At 39.0% G+C, this 25125-nt stretch overlaps 2 protein-coding genes across 2 annotated transcripts; one reads left to right on the top strand and one right to left on the bottom strand.

Annotated features, from left to right (window-relative positions):
* Positions 1–6: 6 nt before the first annotated feature.
* On the top strand, positions 7–4159 carry LOC117374941 (band 3 anion exchange protein-like). The gene is made up of 4 exons (XM_033971179.2): positions 7–153; positions 1372–1541; positions 2564–2737; positions 4054–4159. The coding sequence occupies exons 1-4, from the start codon at positions 75–77 to the stop codon at positions 4129–4131; spliced, it is 501 nt and encodes a 166-aa protein (XP_033827070.1). The 5' UTR covers positions 7–74; the 3' UTR covers positions 4132–4159.
* On the bottom strand, positions 4152–24469 carry slc4a1a (solute carrier family 4 member 1a (Diego blood group)). The gene is made up of 21 exons (XM_055223645.1): positions 24383–24469; positions 24244–24296; positions 23030–23133; positions 22897–22943; positions 21929–22094; positions 20434–20569; positions 19173–19242; positions 19030–19072; positions 18070–18254; positions 16695–16902; positions 14037–14240; positions 12954–13102; positions 11799–11993; positions 10990–11235; positions 10412–10501; positions 9143–9309; positions 8212–8453; positions 6804–6973; positions 5572–5742; positions 4543–4545; positions 4152–4257 (listed from the first exon to the last, which is right to left on the bottom strand). Exons 1-21 carry the CDS (start codon positions 24407–24409, stop codon positions 4180–4182), a joined length of 2754 nt encoding a protein of 917 aa, XP_055079620.1. The 5' UTR covers positions 24410–24469; the 3' UTR covers positions 4152–4179.
* Between the last annotated feature and the right edge of the window lie 656 nt (positions 24470–25125).

Below are 25125 nucleotides of genomic sequence, written 5' to 3'. Positions count from 1 at the left end.
CTTCGATCTTCGGCGTTCCCTGGCTGAGCGCTGCCACGGTCCGGTCTGTTACCCACGCCAACGCCCTCACCGTCATGTCCAAAGGCCCCAAACCTGAGATCGAAAAAGTGGTGGAGCAAAGGATCAGTGGCATGGCTGTGGCCTTGATGGTTGGTAAGTGCTGCCATCAAGTGGTAGAAGATAGAAACTGCAACTGTACAAACTTAAAAACATTTGGAGTTCTGCCATGTTCACGCTGATTTTTTGGTGAGATTTTTGGCTTAAATGATAAATGAATTCAGCACTTTTCACTCAGAGTTGCTTTGCCAGGCATAACTCTTTCACTCTTCACACTCACATGTTACAAATGTGCCAAGTGCCTTGCCCAAGGACAGAACAATAGTATGTGCTGGTTGGAGCTTAAGATTTTTTCCATACCACCTGGACATCACTTTGCCTTTAAGACCCCGAGGATTATTGTTTTTAGTCAAAATCATTTATATAAGCTTTTTCTGTTCTAATACTGATACCAGTACTTTTGGCTTTAAGTATCTACATGAAGTAGTATCTGTGCAGCTGATATCAGGCGATTCTAGAGCAGAACCTGAAAATATAATTTATTTCCATATGGCGTATAGTAAAAACTCATCCAAATGTGTTTTGTAACTGTTATTTATCATTTAAAGTAACTACAGAACAGCTGTCATGAGTCATTCTGGGCCATTGTCCAGGGAAATCGTCAAATTCCACAAAACAGTTCAATTTTATTTATACATCACATTTGTGAAATATAGACCAAAATATCAATTGAACCGGTATTAGCCGAACCAGTATCAACTGAACCAATATCAACTGAACTGATTTTAACTGAACCGGTACTGGCAGAACTGATATCAATTGAACCAATATCAGCTGGCCCAATATCAACTGAACTAATATTGTCTGAGCTGATTTCTACTGAACTGATATTTGCTGAACCGATATCAACTGAACTGACGTTAACTGGACCAATATTAGCTGAACTGATAGCTACCAAACCGATATCAACTGAACTGATATTAACTGAACCGATATTGACTAAACCTATATCGATGGAACTGATATTGACTGAGCCGATATCGACTGAACCCATGTCTGATCCATCAAATTCAGTGCGTCCCTCGTTATTTCATACAGTTATGGTCATGTCACAGTGCAGCCCGTGTGGTTTCCTCCAGTTTCAGTTTGATCCTCTTATTGTCATGTCACAGTGTGGCCCGTGTGGTTTCCTCTAGAGTCATTTTAGTTTCATTTTCAGTTTGATCTTCACTCATTTGCATCTTCTGCCCAAAAAGCCCCACGCTGAATCCCTCTCACATGTACATTCATAACCCTGTGTGCTGTGTCCTGCAGGTGTCTCTATTTACATGGAGCCTGTGCTGAAGATGATCCCGATGACGGCTCTGTTTGGGATCTTTTTGTACATGGGAATCACGTCTCTAAGCGGTGTCCAGATGTGGGACCGGATGCTTCTGCTCATTACGCCAAAGAAGTACCACCCCTCTGACGCCTACGCCACCAGGGTAAACTCTTCAGGACGCCCTCAACGCATTCATAAACATTTTAACAGGCAAATAACACAGTATACCAGTATTTTCCTGTGTACTGGTGTATATGTTGCAACGTTCACCTCTAAGTGAAGAAGTTTACGATACAATATCATTTAGAAAGCACAGTTATACCTCACCCCTCTCCTCCTCCTGTCTGCTCCTCCTTCTCTTTCTAGCTCTTTGTTCGCTCTCCTCCTCTCTCCACCTCTCTGTCCCCTCTCCTCTTCTCTGTCTTCCTCCTCCTCCTCTTTCTAGCTCTGTCACCTCTTCTCCTCTCTCCAGCTTTCTGTTCCCTCTCCTCCTCTCTTTTCCATTCTCCACCTCTCTGTTCTCTCTCCTCCTCGCTCTCACAACTCCTCCTCCTCTCTCCAGCTTTCTGTCTTCTCTCCTCCTCCCTGTTCCCTCTCCTCCTCCCTCTCTCTGCTCTTCCTCCTCTCCTCAGCTCTCTGTCCCCTCTCCTCCCCTCTCTCTCCTTCTACTCCTCGTGTCTCAGTCTGTTTTTCTTTGTGTGCAGGGGTCTACTCTCCTATTCCTCTCTCCTCCTCGCTCCATCTCTCCTCTCCCGTCTCCTCTCCCTTTCCTCCCCTCTCTCTCCTCCTCCTCATGTCTCAGTAGTTTTTCTTTGCGTGCAGCCTCACCCAGACTCTGAAAATTTGAATTTGAGACCCCTGATTTAAATACTTACTTTGACTGGAGTTATGGACAGGTGTCTACTCTCCTCTTCCTCTCTGTCCATCTCTCGTCTCCCTCTCTTCCCCTCTCTCTCCTCCTCGTTCTCCTCCTCCTGCTCCTCCTCATGTCTAAGTAGTTTTTCTTTGCGTGCAGGTGTCTACTCTCCTCTCCCTCTCCTCCTCTCTCCATCTCTCGTCTCCCTCTCTCTCCTCCTCATGTCTCAGTAGCTTTTCTTTGCGTGCAAGTGTCTACACTTCTCTCCCTCTCCTCCTCTCTCTCCTCCTCCTCCTCATGTCTCAGTCAGTTGTTTTCTTTGCGTGCAGGTGTCTACTCTCCGCATGCACATCTTCACCTTCATCCAGATCATCTGTTTGGCCATTCTGTGGGTGGTGAAGATGAGTCCGTTTTCTCTGGCTCTTCCGTTCGTTCTGCTGCTGACCATCCCGCTGCGCATGGTCATGACCGGCACCCTGTTCACCGAGATGGAGATGAAATGTGTAAGTGTTAATCTCAGGTAAAGCTGCACTAGGGAACCTTTCTGCTGGTCTCCATAGAGTTACTTTTAACACATTCATAATTTGAGCAAAACAAAAAATATACAAATAAAAACAGACAAAAAAAAACAACTGATTCAACTGTTTCTGCCAAAATCACAACATTTGAAGCATAAGACCCAAATCAGCGTGAAATACTTTTCCTTTTTTACTCCTCTTTACTCTAAGTACATTTTTAAACAGGTACTTTAATACTTTTACTTGAGTAGATTTTTTCATTACTTTTTGTATTTTTTGCTCCAGTATCTGTACTTTAACTTAAGCAACAAAATTGAGTACTTCTTCTACCACTGATTATACCAAGGCCCAGGAACATTCCACAGCACGGCATTAAACTTAAGTATCTCCAAGTTTAAGTGGCTCCACAGGGCCAAGTTACAGGTCAGATCTGTGGGGAGACAACCTAGCTCACCCAGCACTGTCTCTAATGCTACAGCTACAGGAATGACTTTACTTCACTCATTTAAAGAAAAAATCTTAAAACTTTAAGATATCAATTTGAAACTTGTTCTGTGGTTTACTCACATAAATGTAAGGAAAAAAATGTATTACAAGATTTTCTTCATATGAGGTTTTCACATAACAATAAGGGGTTTTATGTATAAAAACAGACAAAATGGACCATTGTTAGGACATTCAAAACAGAAACATGAAAAGATCCAGGTTTAAATTTCTTGCTTCTTTTTGTTGACATATTAGATACTAAAAACATACAGGGAGGATTTAGCATTTTATTTAATATTTAAGTAAACTAGATCTGACTGGGTCTAAAAACTCAAATTTTGCCTCATTTTTTGGAGTTAAAACTTGAATAAATCAGACTTGGAATTGAAAATCAAAAAATCCTTCTCTTTTATCAAAATCTTGTTAAGTCCAATATCGTATAGTTTGGTGTGTGCAGGTGCTGCTTTAAGCTCTGATCCTTTTGTCTCTATGGGGGAAATGCATTTTGAACAGCCTTTGAATTTACAGTGTGCCATATAACTCTATGGAGGCAGGTGGATTAAATAAACATTAAAACATCTTTTGGTGGAGACAGGACAGTTTTGTTGTTTCCACATGAAAGCTCTTTGCTAAGAGACCAAGCTGACCAAAAACGAAAAATAAAATAAAATAAATAAAATTAGTTTTACCTCTGGTGTCTGTGTATCATAAAACTAGCTTTGTCTTTTCTATTATTAACGTTAAAACAGCAATATCATAATTTACTAACATATTCTATTATTTAACTGTGTATATGTTTATATTTGTTTTTACAGCTGGATGCAGATGATGCCAAAGTTAAGTTTGAGGAAGAGATTGGAGAGGACGTTTACTACGAGGCTCCGCTTCCATAAACTGAACTCCACAAATTTTAAATATATTTAAAATTTGTGGAGTTCAGTTTATGGAAGCGGAGCCTCGTAGTAAACGTCCTCTCCAATCTCTTCCTCAAACTTAACTTTGGCATCATCTGCATCCAGCTGTAAAAACAAAATATAAACATATACACAGTTAAATAATAGAATATGTTAGTAAATTATGATATTGCTGTTTTAACGTTAATAATAGAAAAGACAAAGCTAGTTTTATGATACACAGACACCAGAGGTAAAACTAATTTTATTTATTTTATTTTATTTTTCGTTTTTGGTCAGCTTGGTCTCTTAGCAAAGAGCTTTCATGTGGAAACAACAAAACTGTCCTGTCTCCACCAAAAGATGTTTTAATGTTTATTTAATCCACCTGCCTCCATAGAGTTATATGGCACACTGTAAATTCAAAGGCTGTTCAAAATGCATTTCCCCCATAGAGACAAAAGGATCAGAGCTTAAAGCAGCACCTGCACACACCAAACTATACGATATTGGACTTAACAAGATTTTGATAAAAGAGAAGGATTTTTTGATTTTCAATTCCAAGTCTGATTTATTCAAGTTTTAACTCCAAAAAATGAGGCAAAATTTGAGTTTTTAGACCCAGTCAGATCTAGTTTACTTAAATATTAAATAAAATGCTAAATCCTCCCTGTATGTTTTTAGTATCTAATATGTCAACAAAAAGAAGCAAGAAATTTAAACCTGGATCTTTTCATGTTTCTGTTTTGAATGTCCTAACAATGGTCCATTTTGTCTGTTTTTATACATAAAACCCCTTATTGTTATGTGAAAACCTCATATGAAGAAAATCTTGTAATACATTTTTTTCCTTACATTTATGTGAGTAAACCACAGAACAAGTTTCAAATTGATATCTTAAAGTTTTAAGATTTTTTCTTTAAATGAGTGAAGTAAAGTCATTCCTGTAGCTGTAGCATTAGAGACAGTGCTGGGTGAGCTAGGTTGTCTCCCCACAGATCTGACCTGTAACTTGGCCCTGTGGAGCCACTTAAACTTGGAGATACTTAAGTTTAATGCCGTGCTGTGGAATGTTCCTGGTGGTTCCTCAGTGGTGGAAGAAGTACTCAATTTTGTTGCTTAAGTTAAAGTACAGATACTGGAGCAAAAAATACAAAAAGTAATGAAAAAATCTACTCAAGTAAAAGTATTAAAGTACCTGTTTAAAAATGTACTTAGAGTAAAGAGGAGTAAAAAAGGAAAAGTATTTCACGCTGATTTGGGTCTTATGCTTCAAATGTTGTGATTTTGGCAGAAACAGTTGAATCAGTTGTTTTTTTTTGTCTGTGTTTATTTGTATATTTTTTGTTTTGCTCAAATTATGAATGTGTTAAAGTAACTCTATGGAGACCAGCAGAAAGGGTTCCCTAGTGCAGCTTTACCTGAGATTAACACTTACACATTCATCTCCATCTCGGTGAACAGGGTGCCGGTCATGACCATGCGCAGCGGGATGGTCAGCAGCAGAACGAACGGAAGAGCCAGAGAAAACGGACTCATCTTCACCACCCACAGAATGGCCAAACAGATGATCTGGATGAAGGTGAAGATGTGCATGCGGAGAGTAGACACCTGCATGCAAAGAAAACAACTGACTGAGACATGAGGAGGAGGAGGAGGAGGAGAGGGGACAGAGAGGAGGAGAGGGAGAGAAGTGTAGACACTTACACGCAAAGAAAAGCTACTGAGACATGAGGAGGAGAGAGAGGGAGACGAGAGATGGAGAGAGAGGAGGAGAGGGAGAGGAGAGTAGACACCTGCACGCAAAGAAAAACTACTGAGACATGAGGAGGAGCAGGAGGAGGAGAACGAGGAGGAGAGAGAGGGGAAGAGAGGGAGACGAGAGATGGACAGAGAGGAAGAGGAGAGTAGACACCTGTCCATAACTCCAGTCAAAGTAAGTATTTAAATCAGGGGTCTCAAATTCAAATTTTCAGAGTCTGGGTGAGGCTGCACGCAAAGAAAAACTACTGAGACATGAGGAGGAGGAGAGAGAGGGGAGGAAAGGGAGAGGAGACGGGAGAGGAGAGATGGAGCGAGGAGGAGAGAGGAATAGGAGAGTAGACCCCTGCACACAAAGAAAAACAGACTGAGACACGAGGAGTAGAAGGAGAGAGAGGGGAGGAGAGGGGACAGAGAGCTGAGGAGAGGAGGAAGAGCAGAGAGAGGGGAGGAGGAGAGGGAACAGGGAGGAGGAGAGAAGACAGAAAGCTGGAGAGAGGAGGAGGAGTTGTGAGAGTGAGGAGGAGAGAGAACAGAGAGGTGGAGAATGGAAAAGAGAGAAGGAGAGGGAACAGAAAGCTGGAGAGAGGAGAAAAGGTGACAGAGAGCTAGAAAGAGGAGGAGGAGGAAGACAGAGAAGAGGAGAGAGGACAGAGAGGTGGAGAGAGGAGGAGAGCAAACAAAGAGCTAGAAAGAGAAGGAGGAGAGAGAGAGAGAGGAGAGGAGGAGGAGAGAGAGGAGAGAGGGGTGAGGTATAACTGTGCTTTCTAAATGATATTGTATCGTAAACTTCTTCACTTAGAGGTGAACGTTGCAAAACATATACACCAGTACACAGGAAATACTGGTATACTGTGTTATTTGCCTGTTAAAATGTTTATGAATGCGTTGAGGGCGTCTGAAGAGTTTACCCTGGTGGCGTAGGCGTCGGAGGGGTGGTACTTCTTTGGCGTAATGAGCAGAAGCATCCGGTCCCACATCTGGACACCGCTTAGAGACGTGATTCCCATGTACAAAAAGATCCCAAACAGAGCCGTCATCGGGATCATCTTCAGCACAGGCTCCATGTAAATAGAGACACCTGCAGGACACAGCACACAGGGTTATGAATGTACATGTGAGAGGGATTCAGCGTGGGGCTTTTTGGGCAGAAGATGCAAATGAGTGAAGATCAAACTGAAAATGAAACTAAAATGACTCTAGAGGAAACCACACGGGCCACACTGTGACATGACAATAAGAGGATCAAACTGAAACTGGAGGAAACCACACGGGCTGCACTGTGACATGACCATAACTGTATGAAATAACGAGGGACGCACTGAATTTGATGGATCAGACATGGGTTCAGTCGATATCGGCTCAGTCAATATCAGTTCCATCGATATAGGTTTAGTCAATATCGGTTCAGTTAATATCAGTTCAGTTGATATCGGTTTGGTAGCTATCAGTTCAGCTAATATTGGTCCAGTTAACGTCAGTTCAGTTGATATCGGTTCAGCAAATATCAGTTCAGTAGAAATCAGCTCAGACAATATTAGTTCAGTTGATATTGGGCCAGCTGATATTGGTTCAATTGATATCAGTTCTGCCAATATCGGTTCAGTTAATATCAGTTCAGTTGATATTGGTTCAGTTGATACTGGTTCGGCTAATACCGGTTCAATTGATATTTTGGTCTATATTTCACAAATGTGATGTATAAATAAAATTGAACTGTTTTGTGGAATTTGACGATTTCCCTGGACAATGGCCCAGAATGACTCATGACAGCTGTTCTGTAGTTACTTTAAATGATAAATAACAGTTACAAAACACATTTGGATGAGTTTTTACTATACGCCATATGGAAATAAATTATATTTTCAGGTTCTGCTCTAGAATCGCCTGATATCAGCTGCACAGATACTACTTCATGTAGATACTTAAAGCCAAAAGTACTGGTATCAGTATTAGAACAGAAAAAGCTTGTGTGTTACTAATAATAATTGTATAAATGATTTTGACTAAAAACTATAATCCTCGGGGTCTTAAAGGCAAAGTGATGTCCAGGTGGTATGGAAAAAATCTTAAGCTCCAACCAGCACATACTATTGTTCTGTCCTTGGGCAAGGCACTTGGCACATTTGTAACATGTGAGTGTGAAGAGTGAAAGAGTTATGCCTGGCAAAGCAACTCTGAGTGAAAAGTGCTGAATTCATTTATCATTTAAGCCAAAAATCTCACCAAAAAATCAGCGTGAACATGGCAGAACTCCAAATGTTTTTAAGTTTGTACAGTTGCAGTTTCTATCTTCTACCACTTGATGGCAGCACTTACCAACCATCAAGGCCACAGCCATGCCACTGATCCTTTGCTCCACCACTTTTTCGATCTCAGGTTTGGGGCCTTTGGACATGACGGTGAGGGCGTTGGCGTGGGTAACGGACCGGACCGTGGCAGCGCTCAGCCAGGGAACGCCGAAGATCGAAGAGACGCCGCCCATGACCACCAGGAGGAGTAAATCGAAATGGAAACCAGAGCCCTTCACCATCTTCCTCTCAGGTTTGCTCACGATCAGACTGAAACAACAGAGGCAAAACTATTCACTGTACAGATAAGAAAAAGGGACGATGCTAATGTTGAAATGTTGATAAAAAAAAGTGAAAAAGTTTTGTATTAACTTAACGAATAACAACACCACCGTCCACCGTCACCCATAGCGTCCATAACTCCAGTCAAAGTAAGTATTTAAATCAGGGGTCTCAAATTCAAATTTTCAGAGTCTGGGTGAGGCTGGGCTGCATCTGGTATTCCACAAAAAAAAGCTTTGTATGTCTTCTCAAACATCATCGTTGTTTTCAACATACATGAGGAAATATGCCAATTCTTGTGGATTTTATGGATATACATCGTTATTTGTTGAATCTTTTGTGACGGAGTACACAGCGCAAGTGACACGTGTTTGGGGTTTACAGATTTGGCGGAACCTTCTACACGCAACATGGTAATGCCACACTAACATTAAACTTTCATATTGTCCTGTGGGCCACAAAATATTGTCTCGCGGGCCGCAATTGGCCCCTGGGCTGCGAGTTTGAGACTGCTGATTTAGATAAACAGTCTGTGGCAGACCCTCTATCACAAAAGTTACACAGTGTACCTTTAACTTTCTTGTATAGTTGTGCACTAATCCAACTTTTGTCCTACTGAGTTTGTGCATTATTGAAAACATAAAATAAATAAACTGTATTTCTGGAGTGTTTCTCACGTTGTAATCTGGGACTCGAGGAAGATCAGGATGAAGACGAGAAGCGCGGGGATGCAGGAGGCGCCCATCATCCACACCGGGAATGGCTTCTTCTCCCCCATAGGGTTAATGAACCAGCCCCTCGCTTTGGGGTTGGTCACCTCCACTCCTTTGGGCACCACCAGTTTCTACAAGATACCACAACATATTTTATTATTTTTACAGTTTGGAAATAACAGATAACAGAAGATTAGGGATGAATAGGCGCTGAAACTGAAACTTTTGCTTGGGCTTCTAAATATCGGTTCAGTTGATATCATGATTGGACATTTAAACTGATGTAATAAGACTATTTCCTGGTTGTAGTCGGCCCAGAAAATCGGAGAATGTTTGAATTTTTATTGATACAAAGTTGTTCTGTAGTTACTTAAGAGATACATAACAGCTACTACATAACTCATTCGGATTAGGTTTGTTGAGTTGGTTTTGTTTAAAGGAAATAAATGCTGTTTTCTATTTGTTGGTGACAGGCAGATATTTAAATCTATAGCATCTAAATCGGTATTGGAGCTGAAAAAGAACTGGATTGGTGCCTCCCAACACATGATCAGTGAGAATAGCAACAGCCCATTGTAAACACAAGTCCCATTTATCTGTTTTCTTAAATCTTTGAATGTAGAAGTATTTACCAGGATCAATGCAAATAAAACATAAAAGTGAGTAAAAATCATAGCCTGTATAAAGAAGTGGACTAAGTGAGTGTGACTTCACCCACAGCGTTCAGCTCTAGTCAAATGAAGCTCATCGAAGCTAACAGTTATAGCGGCGAATTTGGAGCTGAGTTGCATATTTGGAATTCTGACTGCTGGTATCATAGCAACCAAAGAGCCAATCAGGAGCGAGACTGTTGCAGGTAATGCCTCTTCCTGCCTGCACCACTTGTTTAGCAGCTGTCAATCAAACCTGTTGCTAACGCTAACGGGAGCGACCTCTGGGAAATAAGCCACCTGATTTGTCTGTTATTAATGTTCATATCTTGATTTACAGACACAATAGTGAAATAAAAACACCACGATCATGTAGAGCGGGTTAATACGAACATTTTAAGACAGAAAGAAGAGAGAAAGTGAATTGGAGCCAAAGTCGATGGAGCTGGAAGCACGCACATTCTCACTTCCTATTTAAAACAGCTAGCAGGTTAGCCATGTCCTTTTATACATACAGTCTATGGCCGTTATACAGTTTATATCTATTTTTTTTACAGAGATTCACAGAGAAAATATAGTTTACCTGAGTGTACGCATCCTCAATGTTGATATCGACAAAAATCATGAAGAAGATGGCGATGGGCACACCGAAGTCTCCAATCAAACGACGGATCTGGAGAAAAGTCAAGAAATAAACCGTTAGCGACGCTGGCTCTATTTACAACAGATAAGACAATAATTACATCTGATTATTTAAAGTGGAGACTTGTGTCTAGCGGTGGATGAAGTACTCCATTTTGTTACTTAAACAAAAGTACAGATAGAGAGACAAAAATAGTAAGTAAATTATTTAAGTACCCGTTTAAAAATGTACTTTAAGAGTAAAAACTAAAAGTATTTCACAAAAGCGTTGTTCATTTCCTAAAGTGTAAATGAAGTGATATCGATTAAAAATGATCCATATTTTGGTCGCAGTAACAATACAAATCCATTTATGATTTTTTTCATTTTTCTTATGAATTTCATGTATTTATTTTTGTTTTGCTCAAAGTCGAAGCCTGAAAACTTTAGTCAGGATGTTACCACAAATGGATTTAATATACAAAACACACACATATAAATTGTTATTATTAGCATTATGAGTAATAAAAATGAACTCACAGGTCCAGGGAGGTAGGGGCCGTTCTTGAAGATCCGGAGGAAGTACGCGATGAAAAAACAGCCGAACATGAGGCACATGGAGAGCAGGGCGGTGTTGGGGTAGGCGCGCTCCAACTCTTTTTCTATGACGGTAATGTTCCCGTCAGGGCCGTACTCCGTGTGTTTGTGGATGATCGGATGAAACGGGTTTTCACTGGAATCATTCAGGTGGTCGTAGTTCAGAATCAGAGGGTGGGTTTTGAAAATCTGAAATGGAAAAGTTGTTTATATGAAAATGCATCAGAGGGCTGAAAGCTCCTATATTACACAAAACTGACTTAAGCCATGTTATAATGCTGTTTCCTCCTCAACAGACCTGGAGTTGTGTTTTGTTTCATTCACATATGTTTGAGTAACTCTTTATTATTAGCCTGTCTACATCTCCAAAGCTCAAAATGCTCTGTCCCACCTCGTGATGTCATGAAGTGGTAGATTTCAAGTTAACAGTTCAGTGTGAGAGAATAACTCAGCCCAAATACACAGGGTTTTTGTGTTAAACATGTGTGAATAAAACAAAACACAACTCCAGGTCTGTTTGTGATGAGGAAACAACATTAGAACAGAGAACATCAGAGAATAGCTTCACATAGGCCCCTTAAAGCAGTAAATTGTTATTACTAATGGTATCATCACATTTTTACATTCTAGAGTTTAACATTGAGGTATATATGCAGGGGAGTTGACTTATTTTTTCATGGCTGGTGCCGATATCAGTTGTTTGATATCGGCACCATTTGCAAACTCCATGTACACATTTCAAAAACAGACACCTTAAAGAGCTTGGCGAACGTCTCATAGATGAAGATGAGTGAGATGAGGATGGAGAAGATTTCCTGGGTGAAGCGTGAAATGAATTTGACCAGAAAACTGCCTTCCACCGCCACAATGAGGACCACTATGACGATGAGCCACATGCCCACCCAGATACGCCCCACGATGTACTCGAGGTCACTGGCCTTACAGAACTGAGACGGAAAAAGGAGGAAGAGAACAGGATGAACAGTGAGGAGGAGAGATGGAATAATGTTAGGAAGTATTGCACAGGAAAGTGACATTTCGGAGTGGTAGTAGTAGTAGTAGTAGTAGTAGTAGTAGTAGTAGTAGTAGTAGTAGTAGTAGTAGTAGTAGTAGTAGTAGTAGCTTTAGTATAGTAGTTATAGTAGTATTGGGAAACTATTGTCCTGACTGACTGACATTTTGGATTTAGCACAAGAAACAGAAATAGTAGTAGTACCTATTGTAGTACTAGTAGCAGTAGTGTTAGTAGTAGTAGTGGCAGTATTATTAGTAGTAGTAATGCCAGCAGTAGTAGTGGTAGTAGTACTAGTAGTAGTGACAGTATTAGTAGTAGTAGTAATAGTAGTCACAGTATTAGTAGTAATATTAGTAGTAGTAGTAGTAAGAGTAGTAGTTAGCAGTGGCAGTATTAATAGTAGTAGTGGCAGTATTAATAGTAGTAGTGGCAGTATTAATAGAAGTAATAGTATTAGTAGTAGTAGTAATAGTAGTCGCAGTATTATTAGTAATAGTAGTATTAATGGTAGTATTAGTAGTAGTAGTAGTAGTAGTAGTAGTAGTAGTAGTAGTATTAATAGTAGTAGTAATAGTAGTAGTACTTAGTAGTGGCAGTAGTAGTAGTAGTTAGTAGTGGCAGTATTAATAGTAGTAGTAGTAGTAGTAGAGTAGTAGTAGTAGTAGTTAGTAGTGGCAGTATTAATAGTAGTAGTAGTAGTAGTAGTAGTAGTAGTAGTAATAGTAGTAGTAGTAGTAGTAGTAGTAGTAGTTAGTAGTGGCAGTATTGATAGTAGTAGTAGTAGCAGTAGTAGTAGTAGTAGTAATAGTAGTAGTAGTAGTAGTAGTAGTAATAGTTAGTAGTGGCAGTATTAATAGTAGTAGTAGTAGTTTGTGATGAGGAAACAACCTACAGCAAAAAAGGCCTCTTCAAACAAAAGCAGTGGTCCAGAGAATCCGATGACGAGGACGGGCTGCGCCGCGACGAGGCAGAAGATCACGCCTTGGACACAGGTCGACACCATGAGCTCAGACACGCCCATCCATTTTTCTGTTTTATCAGCTGCACAGAAAAATAAGACATCAGCATCATCCTGTAAACTGCTCTCTCCAGGGCCGTCAGCAGACATTTACGGGCCCGGGGCGAGAAACCTCACATGTCCCTTCTCATAAAAATGAATCAGAAGAGAGTGCCAATCTAGGCTCCTAAGACTCTGGGACAATAGAACCCTTTGCCCCCCCTCCATCAACTCCCCTGCTTTCACTTTATAACTTTTTTTTTTCTCAATTTATTATTCACTTAAAATAGTTCCAAATCAGCATTCTAAACAAAGCAGACATATAGAAGGAATTGTACTTTTAGTAGACTCACTGCCCTCAACCCCCCTCCTGTCATAAGAGCACTAAAGTCAATGTATTCTTTATTGATACTTTGCAGCTGATATCATCAAAATTCCCTGGGCGTGTGAAGCTAACTGTAGGCACTGCTCTGTCTGAAGCTCTGTTACTCAAGTTAGATTTTAATCTGAGCTTTGTTTTTCAGTTTCAGTTTTTCAGTTAGTCTTTCTCATGTTTTTGTTGAAAACCACACTCGTAAACAGGACCGTGAACTCTCGGCTTGATCACAGGCTCCTGAAAATGTGCTGTTTATTTTCTTGATTTTTCAGATGATCTAAAAACTTTGACTGTGTCTGCTAATGTGTGCGTTGTGTCTCCATGGTAACTGCTGAACGTTCCACCATACAGATACATGTAGAACTTCCTCAGTGTGATGTCTCTGCAAAGTATCACATTTTTATATTTTCTTATTAAATATACTTGCTTATATTTCATAGCATTTTGTCCTGGGTGCATGTGTATGTGGCAAATTAACTTGAAACTAGTTCAAACATTCATAAATGGCTAAACAGACACTAGAAAACAACCAGAGATCTGTGGAGATGAACTCAAAATATGTCCCTGAAGAGGAATAAACCAAAATGAATCCATCTTTTTACCCAGAAGTCCTCCAAAGGTGATGGCTGGGGACAGAGCGGCAAAGTAGATGAAGATTATGGCAGCCAGCACTTGGGGGTTGAGTCCGTCCACGTAGTCGCTGAGGTAGTGACGATAGCGACGCTTTATGTCTCTGAACATCCCACCAAAGGGGTATCCAGTACGGGCCAGGGGGTCCTCACGCGGGGGCTCTGGGGGCTTGTCAGCTACAGAAAAAATGAATTATAGATTAGTTTGATTTATACATCCATCCAGGGGCGGTGCCAGCAGGGGGGGCTTGAGTGGGCACAAGTCTCACTTAGAATGGCCAATGCTCCCTCGTAGCTACACCCAAAGATTTTTACCCCATTTTCATATCACATCCAGTCTCAACTAAAAATGTTGAAATGGCAACTACAGAGTGTTCAAAAGAGACTACAATAAAAAAATAAATAAAAAAAAAACAAAGAAAAAAATGTGTTTTATATATCACTAATGGGGCTAACTACATTTAAACTTGGTTAAAAGTGAAGCAAACATGGTAGAGGGGGCATCCATATAAGACTCTAAATTAACATGTTAAGTGAGTGCCCCCATTGAAGAACTTAGTCCCCCCCATAGCTCCCCCAACCAAAAATGTCTGGTGCCGCCCCTGCATCCATGTCTCTTTCTCTCTCCATCTTTCAAAACTTGGAATTTTATTATTTGGTCAACACAGTGGCCCCGGTGGTGTTTCAAATTCAGAAAATTTATTCTGTCGCCTTGAACTAATCTTATTTATTTTTTATTTTAATTAATAATAAATTATAAAAGGAACAGTGGGATTAACACTGTTGTATAAATCATAATAAGAAGATTTGCCCCAGGGACTGTAGGCAAATCTGTGTTAAACAGTGATGGAATGGAATGAAGTAAAAGTAGTAAAGTATTGTGCCTAAGTATATATTTTAGGTATCTGTACTTTACTTAAGTCAATTTTAAAGTGGATACTTTTACTGTTACGTCACTACATTTGAAAGCAGTATCTGTACTTTCAACTCCACTACATTTTTGAACTGGACTAAAAAGTAGTAGTAATGGCAGTATTGAGGGTTTATTTTTAACATGTTCGTAATTTTAGGAAACAAAAATATATAAACAAAAACAGATAGAATAAAACATCGATTCAATTGTTTCTGTTGAAAAAAAATCAGCACACGCTTTTATCAAAATCGCCACATTTAAAGCTTTATAAGATCTCAAAATCTGTGTGAAATACTTTTACTTTTTACTCTTAAAGCACATTTTTAAACAGGCACTTTAATAATTAATACTAATAATACTTTTACTTAAGTAGATTTTTTCATATGATACTTTTATGCACAGATGGCACATAAAACCACTTTAGGCATGTTTTTAATTAGGGAACAGTGTTATAACATGGTAGAAAGCTAAAAAAAAAAAAAAAATCTGTTTTGTCTAATATGCCCTGTTTAATATGTTTATTTTATCTGTTCCCAGTAATGTTGTACAAAAGGGAGTCACCACCCTTGTCATTCTGTCCTGCTTGATGTTGGAGCAAAAAGAACATTGATTTGTAACACCATCGTGACCGTAATGTATAAAATCCTTCTTTACTTGGAAAAGTCATGAGGAAGTTATCTAATATCTGTGTGTCTGTGTGTGTGTGTGTGTGTGTGTGTGGGGGGTGTGTGTGTGTGTGTGTATTTATCATATTGTGGGAGTCATATCTGTGTACACACTTAATTCATGGGGTCCTGCTTTTGTAAGGGGACAAAAAGCAGGTCCCCATGGTGTAAATTAAAGCCTTAGTCACTATCTGGACTTCACATGTTTATCATAAAAACAGCAGTGTTTTATATTAAAATGGTGGAATACATTTTAAACAATCTGCTTTTCATCAGTATGACAGTTTGAAAGTCACCATACTTCAACCTATATTTGGTTCAAACTGAATTTAAAAATGCCAATGTCTAATAAATAGAATAATCATTTGACTGTTCAACCATTACTGTAATTGTCTGTTGTAGCTGTAGCATCATACCTTCATTATAAATTAAAAACTTGATTTAAAGTCCGTTAAAGACAGTGACGTACAAATATTGGCAAAGAAAAGAAATGGTTTGAGAGGTTTGTTAGCAAAGACAATCCATCTTTGAACAGAAACGGGGCCTTAGACATCATTTTATCTCCTGTTTATACCTCCATCCTCAGACCAAAAGCAAAACAATGAAAACAATAGTGCTAGCCAGTACGCTAATAGCCAGTTTGCTAATAGTTGTGAGGACAGTCGTTAGGGGCCTGATTGTGTTAGTTTCAGTGTTAGCTCCTCCCTTCAGACAGCTATAAGGCAGTGTCCACCAGTAATCTGACCAGAACTGAAGAAGCGTCTTGGATGAGCAGCCAAACGTCTTCACTCCTACAACTTTTTGTCCAGTTGACAGATTTGAAATGTTCAGAAATTGGTTCAAATAAGTTGAGGTTTGGGTTTAGGTTAAGGTTCGGCAAGTGGTGACTATGGTTAAGGTCAGGATCAGTCCCAGAAGTTGAATGTAAAGTCCTCAAAACGCATGTAAACCAGCATGAGTGTATGAGTGTGTGTGTGTGTGTGTGTGAAAGAGATTAAAATTGTGAATCAAATTTTCGTCCAGGTAATGTGGTGTAACAGAGAAGATGCCAACCTTTGAGCCTGTCTCCAAACGCCAGGCGGTTGTCGATTGGGCGAAGTCGGTCACGCAGCATTTTTCTCTGGAAGTTGATAACGGGTTCGAGCATTTTCTGGTCCTGGATCTCGGTGGGAGGAAGCACGATACTGCAGTCCATGAAATCTGCAATGGCGTCTGTTACGTCTTTGTCTTTTTGGGCCAAAAACGCCTCGAGACAAAACACCTGAGATCAAATTTGACACAGAAGAAGATGTTTAGATGTGTTTACTTGTATACGGGTAAAAAGTACTCTAGTTTAGTACTTTCTACTCCACTATATTTTTGAACTGCACTGAAAAGTAAAAGTATTTTTTATTGCGTGAGACCTGCTGAAAAGGCTAAGGTTTATTTTTAACACATTAATAATTTGAAGAAATAAAAATATAAAAATAAAAACAGCTGGAAAAAAAACAATGATTTAATTTTTAAATTTTTTTTTTTTTTTATTTAATGATTTAAGAAAATTCAGCTCAAATCTTTATCAAAATCAGCAAATTTGAAACTTTATAAAACTCAAAATCTCCATGAAATACTTCATCTTTTTACTATTTAGGTGTACTTGAGTATTTTTTTTTATCTGTACTTTAACTTAAGTAACAAAATGTAATACTTCTTCCAGTGATAGCAGTGGTAGTAGTACTGGTAGTGGTAGTATTAGTAGTAGTGGTGGTAGTAGTGATATTAGTAGTGGTAGTAGTAGTGGTAGTTGTGGTAGTATCGGTAGTAGTAGTAGTGTTAGTAGTAGTAGTGGTGGTAGTAGTAGTAGTCATAGTAGTAGTGGTGGTAGTAGTGGCAGTAGTAGTGGTAGTAGTGGGAGTATCGGTAGTAGTAGTAGTGTTAGTAGTAGTAGTGGTGGTAGTAGTAGTAGTCATAGTAGTAGTGGTGGTAGTAGTGGCAGTAGTAGTGGTAGTCATGGTAGTAGTAGTAATAGTGCTAGTAAATGTAGTAGCAGTGATAGTAGTAGAGGCAATAGTAGTGGTAGTAGCGATAGTAGTAGTGGTAGTAGCAGCAGTAGTAGTAGTAGTGGTAGTAATTGCAGGCCCGTAGACAAAAATGTGGAGGCCCGGGACAAGAAGCCTCAGGTGGGCCCCATCTAATATAAATGAATAGGAATAGGGTCCAATTCCGGACTGACCCCTTTGTCCTCCCCGTTGTCTCGTCTGAGTAATCACAGCAATTAAAGTTAGTAATAGTAGTAGCAATAATACCATTGATGTAACTAGCAGCTGGTGTTGTAGTAGTAATTGTAGTAGTAATAGTAGTAGTAGTTGTAGTAGTAGTAGCAGTAGTAGTAGTAGTAGTAGTAGTAGTAGTAGTAGTAGTAGCAGATAGCAGTTTCATAGCATTTTACCCAGTCAGCCATCAGTGCTCCCATGGCTCTCCCGCTCTGACTGTAGTCGATGCCGCTGTTGCTGGGTCCGACCAGGACAAAGACAAAACGCACGGGGACAGGAGACTCCAGAGTGGACGGCATCACCACCGAGTCCTTCAGACGCACGAACCCCACCACGGGCTTCTGCAGGTTCTCCACCACACCTACAAGAGACGAACGCGTTTAGTCCCACTGCGTTTAAATGTCTGCACTCTATGGGTCCTCTTTATCTGATGGAGTTAATGCAGCCCTATACTCCACCCAGAACCCTGAGGTCAGAGGTCAGCTGACCAGAGGTGACAGATCTTTTTCTGTGGCAGCTCCCAGACTATGGAACAGCGCCCTCTGCCTGTCAGATCCTCTCAGTCTTTAACAATGTTTAAGACTAGACTGAAAATCCGCCTCTTCTCCCTGGTATTTAACACTAGACAGCATATACAGGTGTTTTGTTGTTCTTTTTCTGTGTATTGTGTGATCTGTATATGCATTTTTTGGTGACTTTTATATGAAGCACTTTGGTCAGTTATTTTAAATGTGCTATAGAAATAAACTTGAATTGATTTGAATTTTTTGTTTTTTTTGCAATATTCTAACTGGATTTGATTAAGGAAGGCCTGGTTAAAATCATATTGCACTTAACACTGCCATAGTAACCAACCAGCAGATGAATATTTTGGTTAGTTTTTGAAATATTAACTGCACTTAATAGCAAATTGCACTATACACTTAAATTTTATTTTTAATATATGTTATAGTGTTTTTTTTTATAAAGCTGGTTAAGGAAGAACTGTGTTGAAAGACCATTACCAAGGACAGTCATTTTCATACCGATTTTGCATGGACACTAAGAAAACAGTGTGTTTCTGAATACTCTGCCTGTATTACACGCAGGTCACGGTCTAATCTGCTGTTACTGAGAATTATGAAAATCAGATTTACCAGAGAGAACAATGGACGCTTCCATATTGTCAGAATTGTCTCTCTGAAACAAGAAAAATACATAAATGAACAGATGAATAAACAAACCAACAAACAAATAAATAAATAACTACAGAGGACAAAAATAAGAACGTGAAAACCACCTTTTGAGTGACAGAAAAAGTCTGCATTTGAATGGCCCCACCCTCAGTCACAGCAGGAGCCTCCATCTGACTGAAAACAGAAGATATTGTGCATTTTTATTACCCTCATTAAAAATACATTTACATCACAGCTTCACCCAAACTTTGAGAGGGTTCTGTCTGCAGACCTCCACCCAGAGAACCCAACCAGCAGATCTCCACCCTGAGGACCTTCACGTGACATATCTCCACACACAGGTCCCTAACAGTAAACAAACAGCATCCATGCCAAAGATCGCCAAAGTCCACTGCTTCCTGGACGCTGGTTTCTACGTAACCTTACAAAAGTTGACAAAGTTTTACACTAAAGATGAGCCCAAACCCTTTTCCTAACGTAAACCTTTACAAATTTGTGCCTAATCTTAACCAGACACAGGGACTACGGCAATACACACAGACAAACTACATCTAATAAACCTATGCTACCTGTGTTCTTGTATATTTAAACCCATGTTGGACATTTAAATATCAGTTTGTTGTGACGTGTTTTAAACTGCTAATTATGGAAGCAGAGCAGAGACAACATGAAACATTTCAAACTAGAAATGTAGAAAGTCTATTTGTGATTAAATGTCTTTGAAATCATTTAAACTAATGCAAAATAATGATGGACATGGGGGTGGAGGTCTGCAAACTTTAGTTATGTTAAAAGGTCCATATTACGCTGTTTTCTGATCTGATGTTCTAATGTTGTTTTCTCATCACAAACAGACCTGGAGTTGTGTTTTGTTTAATTCACACATGTTTAACACACAAACTCTGCATATTTAGGTTAAGTTCTTCTCTCAAACTGAAAACACTCTGTTCCACCTTGTGATGTCATGTGGTAATACAGGAAATGCTCCGCTGTGTTTTTATCCTCCATACACCTTCACTAGAATCATTTGGATCATTTCAGCCCTGGAATTGCCAATCTCTACTGAACCAAACTTAAAAGGAGCTGTTAACTTGAAAACTACCACTTCATGACATCACAAGGTGGAACAGAGCATTTTGAGCTTTGGACTAACAGACTCATAATAAACTGTTGCTCAAACATGTGTGAATGAAACAAAACACAAATCCAGGTCTGTTTTTGAGGAGGTAACAGAGTTAAAGCTCACAAGAGTCACTTTTGTGTAATATGGGACCTTTAAATGTTAATTGTCACTGTATTGTTTGTGTATATTGGAGCTTCAGATAAAATACAGTGTTTGAATTTTAAAGTGGACATGTGTTATACCTGCGCCTCATGAGCATGGCCCTGAGCAGAGCCTCCCGATCCACAGCCCTGATCTCGTTTTTGTTCAGAAGCTCATCCACCACCTTCTCCGCCACCGCCGACAGACTGCTGGCATCCAAGTCAAAGATGAAGGCACCTGACCAGAGGAACACATATTTACACTCAGACATGGAAGAATACTTTGAAAATGTATTTAGTTACAGAATACCTGATTTAAAATGTGTTTTGTACAGTATTCCGTTACATGGGCCAATCAGATTACTGCATTCTGAATACTTGGAATACTTCTACATTAAGTTACATTTAAAATATAGTGTAAAATGCAACACAGGATTAAAAACAACTTTATGTTTGTTTCTCTGTCAGTTCTGCATTTTCCTCGGTAATTGGAGAAGGAAAAATGACACCTGCCTCACTACAAGAGCTGAGTTTTATATTTTTCTCACTGATTCTGTGCAGTTTGAAGTCTAAACTGTGTGATCCAGTACTGCCATGTATTCTTTTGAGTTTAGGAAAGTAACTGTAATCTGAGTATTACAAAACTAAAGAAGAACTGTACCAGAATACAGTTGCCCAAATATCACTGGTGTTCATTATTTTGTCAGTAATGTTATCTTTAAATAGTAAGAGAAAAATTCTTATCTGTCAACTGGACAAAATGTTGTAGGAGTGAAGACATTTGGCAGCTCATTCAAGCCGCTTCTTCAGTTCTGGTCAGATTACTGCTGGACACCTTATATTTGTCTGAAGGGAGGAGCTAACTAACTACTTTTTGTCCTCTTGACAGATTTGAATTTTTCTCTTACTATGTATCAGACCTGGATGACTGATGGATTACACAGACATCTTTACAATATACAACATCTACTAAACAAAGGCTTTATAGTAGAGGCATTTATTTCTAGGATAAAATTTTAAAAAGTGGGCTAAGTGAGTGTGACGTCACAACAGCGTTCGGCTCCAGTGAAATGAAGCTCATCGAGGCTAGAGCAGTTATAGGGGCCAATTTAGAGCCGAGTTCCATATTTGGAACTTGGACCGTGAGTATCATAGCAACCAAACCGCCAATCTGGAGCGAGGCTGTTAAAGGTAACGCCCCTTCCCACCTGCACCTCTGGTTTAGCACGGAGCGGGTCAGTCAAAGTTGTTGTTAACACTAATGGGAGCGACTTTGGGGAAAGAAGGTGTGTGATTTGTCTGTTATTAATGTTCATCTCTTGATTTATGGACACAGCTGAAAAATAAAAACACCAGGATCATGTAGAGCGGGTTAATACGAACATTTAAGACCAAAATGACGAGTCTGACAGGGGCAGTTACAGAGAGAGGGGCCACGATTTTTCAGTGTAAAGTGAATTGGAGCCAGAAGCGCGTCCATAATCACTTCCTATTTGGAAAACGACGGCTAGCAGGTTAGCTATGTCCATTTATATATACAGCCTATGGTACGCAATAATTCCAACTTTCAATAGTTCGAGTCTTTTCTCTGCGTTACCTGTGCTCATCGCCTTCCTGAGTTGGATGAGGCTCTTGAAGGTGAGGTAGGACACATGTGACCCACTCCATTGCCCTGTGGCTGGATTCAAGTTCTCCTCAAAACCCACCCAGCGAGCTGTCTCCTGCCAACTGCTCCCCTGCAGCTCGTTCAGCTCGACGTAGGCCTGCAACAACATGCACTGGTTAGATCATGTAGGCCTAAACTATCGGTTAAAACACAGAACAATACAAAACCATGAAAAATATCATTAAAGGCCTGTACCTGATTTGAAAGAGGGGGTTATTTTACTTCTATGGGGTATTCAAGTGCTAGTTAGGTGTTAGCTTTTATTGTTTTGTTGATACTAAATTTGCAGAAAACAACGTATCAACAATTTTTACACGTTTCACTTTCATTTTTAACACTATGAGTCCCTTCTCCCTTTGCTCTCTGCGCTAAGTCACTCCGCCTTCAGAGCACTATCACAACACAATCAGCCGCATCCCACTAATGAAACTACTGCACATCACATCGGGTTTGTGAAGTTGTAGTGTACCATTTTGGCTCATGTTTTTGTAAATTTATGGAGAATTGTCGTGTGGGTGACGTTGGCTTGTGGGCTACAACAATAAGCACACAAAATTCATGAGAAAAGTTAAGAAAGTCGTTCGTATTGTTACTGTTACAATACTAAAACTATATAACTACATTTACACTGAGCACTTATCAAAATCTGTGTGAAATACTTTTACTTTTTACTCTAGAAGTACATTTTTAAACAGGTACTTTTACTTAAGTCGTGTTTTTCATGTGACTTGAGTATTTTTTTGGCCTCTGTATCTGTACTTTCACTTAACAAAATGGAGTACTTTCAAATCATACCAAAGTGGCTAAGTGGGCGGGGCTATCGTTCACCCTCATGTTCTTCACTCATGCTTAAAAAAGAGGTACCGCCCCACTAAACATTCAATACATACGAAACTAACCTGTGCGTCCCCCCGAGTGGTGGCGTTGGTGTTCACGTTCAAGTAAGCTGCAAAAACACACAAAAACACCATATTTAAATGTGTGTGTGTGAAGGCTACGCTGTACAAAGTGTTGTTCAGAACCCGCCCTCACCCTCTGATTCAAACGGGATGATCACAGTGTCCAGACGCTCCTCCTGCTCCTCCTCAGCCCCCCTTCTCTCCTCATCATACGCTCCAACGTTAACAGGAGAAGGCCTATAGTTGTTATAGGGAAAGACAAGCTTAGCGAGCGTTAGCGCATTGTTGTTTGGTTCTTAAAAACAAACATATCAAGATTAGCAAATGTTAGCGTAATGTTTTTTGGAAAGATAATTTACGACAATAGAGAACTATATACTATAGCGAAGAATGTAGCAGTGGGTCTTTTTAAAATCAGTTTTATCTGTGTTTAATTAATTCAAATACAACACTGCATTAAAAAGTAAAAAGTATTGTTTACCCAGGGCCCAGTGCACGGAGGGGCCCTTCACAAAGTTTGTAATTTACATTATTCATAAGACAATATGTATTGTGGGCCCCCCAAAATGATTTTTACCTAGGCCCCAGAATTTGGCACTACACCCCTGCTTCAAATCAGTGGTGGAATGTGTCAAAGTACAAGAGGTAAAGTACTAGTCTTAAGTAAACGGTTTAGGTATCTATACTTTACTTAAGTACATTTTACAGTGGACACATTTTGCTTTTACTTCACTACACTTGAGAGCAGTATCTGTACTTTTTACTTCATGATATTTTTGAACTGGACTGAAAAGTAAAAATATTTTTAATTAATTATTATTATTTGAGACCTGCTGAAAAGGCTGAGTTTCTGTTGAACAAAAAATACATTTGAGGCCTTATAAGACCTCAAAGTATACGCAAAATGCTTTAACTTTTTTCTCTTTAAGTACATGTAAGTAAGTACTTAAGTACTTTAATACTTTCACTTAAGTAGATTTTTTCATGTGTTACTTGTACTTGTTTTATTAATTTTTTTGTTTTGCTCCAGTATCTGTACTTTTATTTAAGTAACAAAAATGAGTACTTCTTCCCCACTGCCTCACTCAGACACATTAGGCCACTGTAATCTTCATTTTGCTCTTCCACCACTAGAGGGCGTTGTGGTAATTTGTATTAAATGACTGCAGTTCTTATCAGTATCAGTCTTTTTTTTCTTTTTTTTCCTGTCTGAAGTATCAAGTACTTCGACATGTTTCCCAAAAATAGACTTGACCTACAATTAGCTCAAAACTGGCCTATTTATTCAAAATGATCGGTATTTGAAATATGAATGAAATTAGATGGAAATGAACAAAAACTGCTCACATTTGCAGAGGGGAGGGCAGAGTAAAGTCTGTGTCTTCATACGAGTCACTCCCCTGAAACACAAGCATCGATATGATCTGATACGTTTAATTGAATTTAAAATTTATATTAAAAACAGAGAAAGAAAAATGTAACCAACCTCTTCAATGTTATAATTATAATCCATCGTCTAGTGTTGTCGGCCGACCCTCAGGTATTTAACTGAAACACCTCAAAACAAACAAAGGGACAAACAAAACATGAATGAGACAAAGACAGAAGTGAAATGTACAGTGTGTCCACAGATGTGTTCAAACTGCAGTTATCACACTGTGAGACTGATCACTGAGGCCAGAGCTGCTCTGTCTGCTGCACCAGATAAGAAGCAACTTTTGTGTCCTAAACACAACCAGTTAAATGTAATGTTCAAAATAATGTTCAAAATAATAATAATAATAATAATAATAATAATAATAATAATAATAATAATAATAATAATAATAATAATAATAATAATAATAATAATAATAATAATAATCAAGTAACCACATGAAAATATAAGACAAGAACTTATATCTTGAATCACATCTGAGGCTGTGCATCAAGACACAAATGAGAAATGTGAATATGTGATATATGTGGAATATAAAACATTCAAAATGAAAATAAATGGTACTTTGATGTTTGATTGAATTGAAGAAACTGAAATGTAAATATGTTCACATGATCTAATAATTATAATTCAATATTAACATAAATACAAAACATAAACATTTACATTAAAATATGATGAATAAACTTTTAAGTAAATCTGCTTCACATGAATAACTGATTTTGAACTTGATTTTAGTGAAAATTATGTTTTTTTATTTACAATTAGTATTTTGTTATCTTATCACCATC

Source organism: Periophthalmus magnuspinnatus, chromosome 8 (assembly GCF_009829125.3).
Source record: "Periophthalmus magnuspinnatus isolate fPerMag1 chromosome 8, fPerMag1.2.pri, whole genome shotgun sequence".
Taxonomy (NCBI): domain Eukaryota; kingdom Metazoa; phylum Chordata; class Actinopteri; order Gobiiformes; family Gobiidae; genus Periophthalmus; species Periophthalmus magnuspinnatus.
The sequence above is the reverse complement of the archived record's forward strand: the minus strand, read 5'-3'. Positions and strand labels throughout refer to the sequence as shown.

Bases quoted from the DNA above. Each gene is read 5' to 3' on its own strand.
- slc4a1a (XM_055223645.1), bottom strand. From the start codon at position 24,409: ATGGATTATAATTATAACATTGAAGAG. The intron at 9,310-10,411 runs GTAAACTATATT...GGTATCTTGTAG, and splicing joins TTGAGGATGCGTACACTCAG to AAACTGGTGGTGCCCAAAGG. The intron at 5,743-6,803 runs GTAAACTCTTCA...CTTTGCATGCAG, and splicing joins CCGACGCCTACGCCACCAGG to GTGTCTACTCTCCGCATGCA.
- LOC117374941 (XM_033971179.2), top strand. From the start codon at position 75: ATGTCCAAAGGCCCCAAACCTGAGATCGAAAAAGTGGTGGAGCAAAGG. The intron at 154-1,371 runs GTAAGTGCTGCC...TGTGTCCTGCAG, and splicing joins GGCTGTGGCCTTGATGGTTG to GTGTCTCTATTTACATGGAG. The intron at 1,542-2,563 runs GTAAACTCTTCA...CTTTGCGTGCAG, and splicing joins CTGACGCCTACGCCACCAGG to GTGTCTACTCTCCGCATGCA.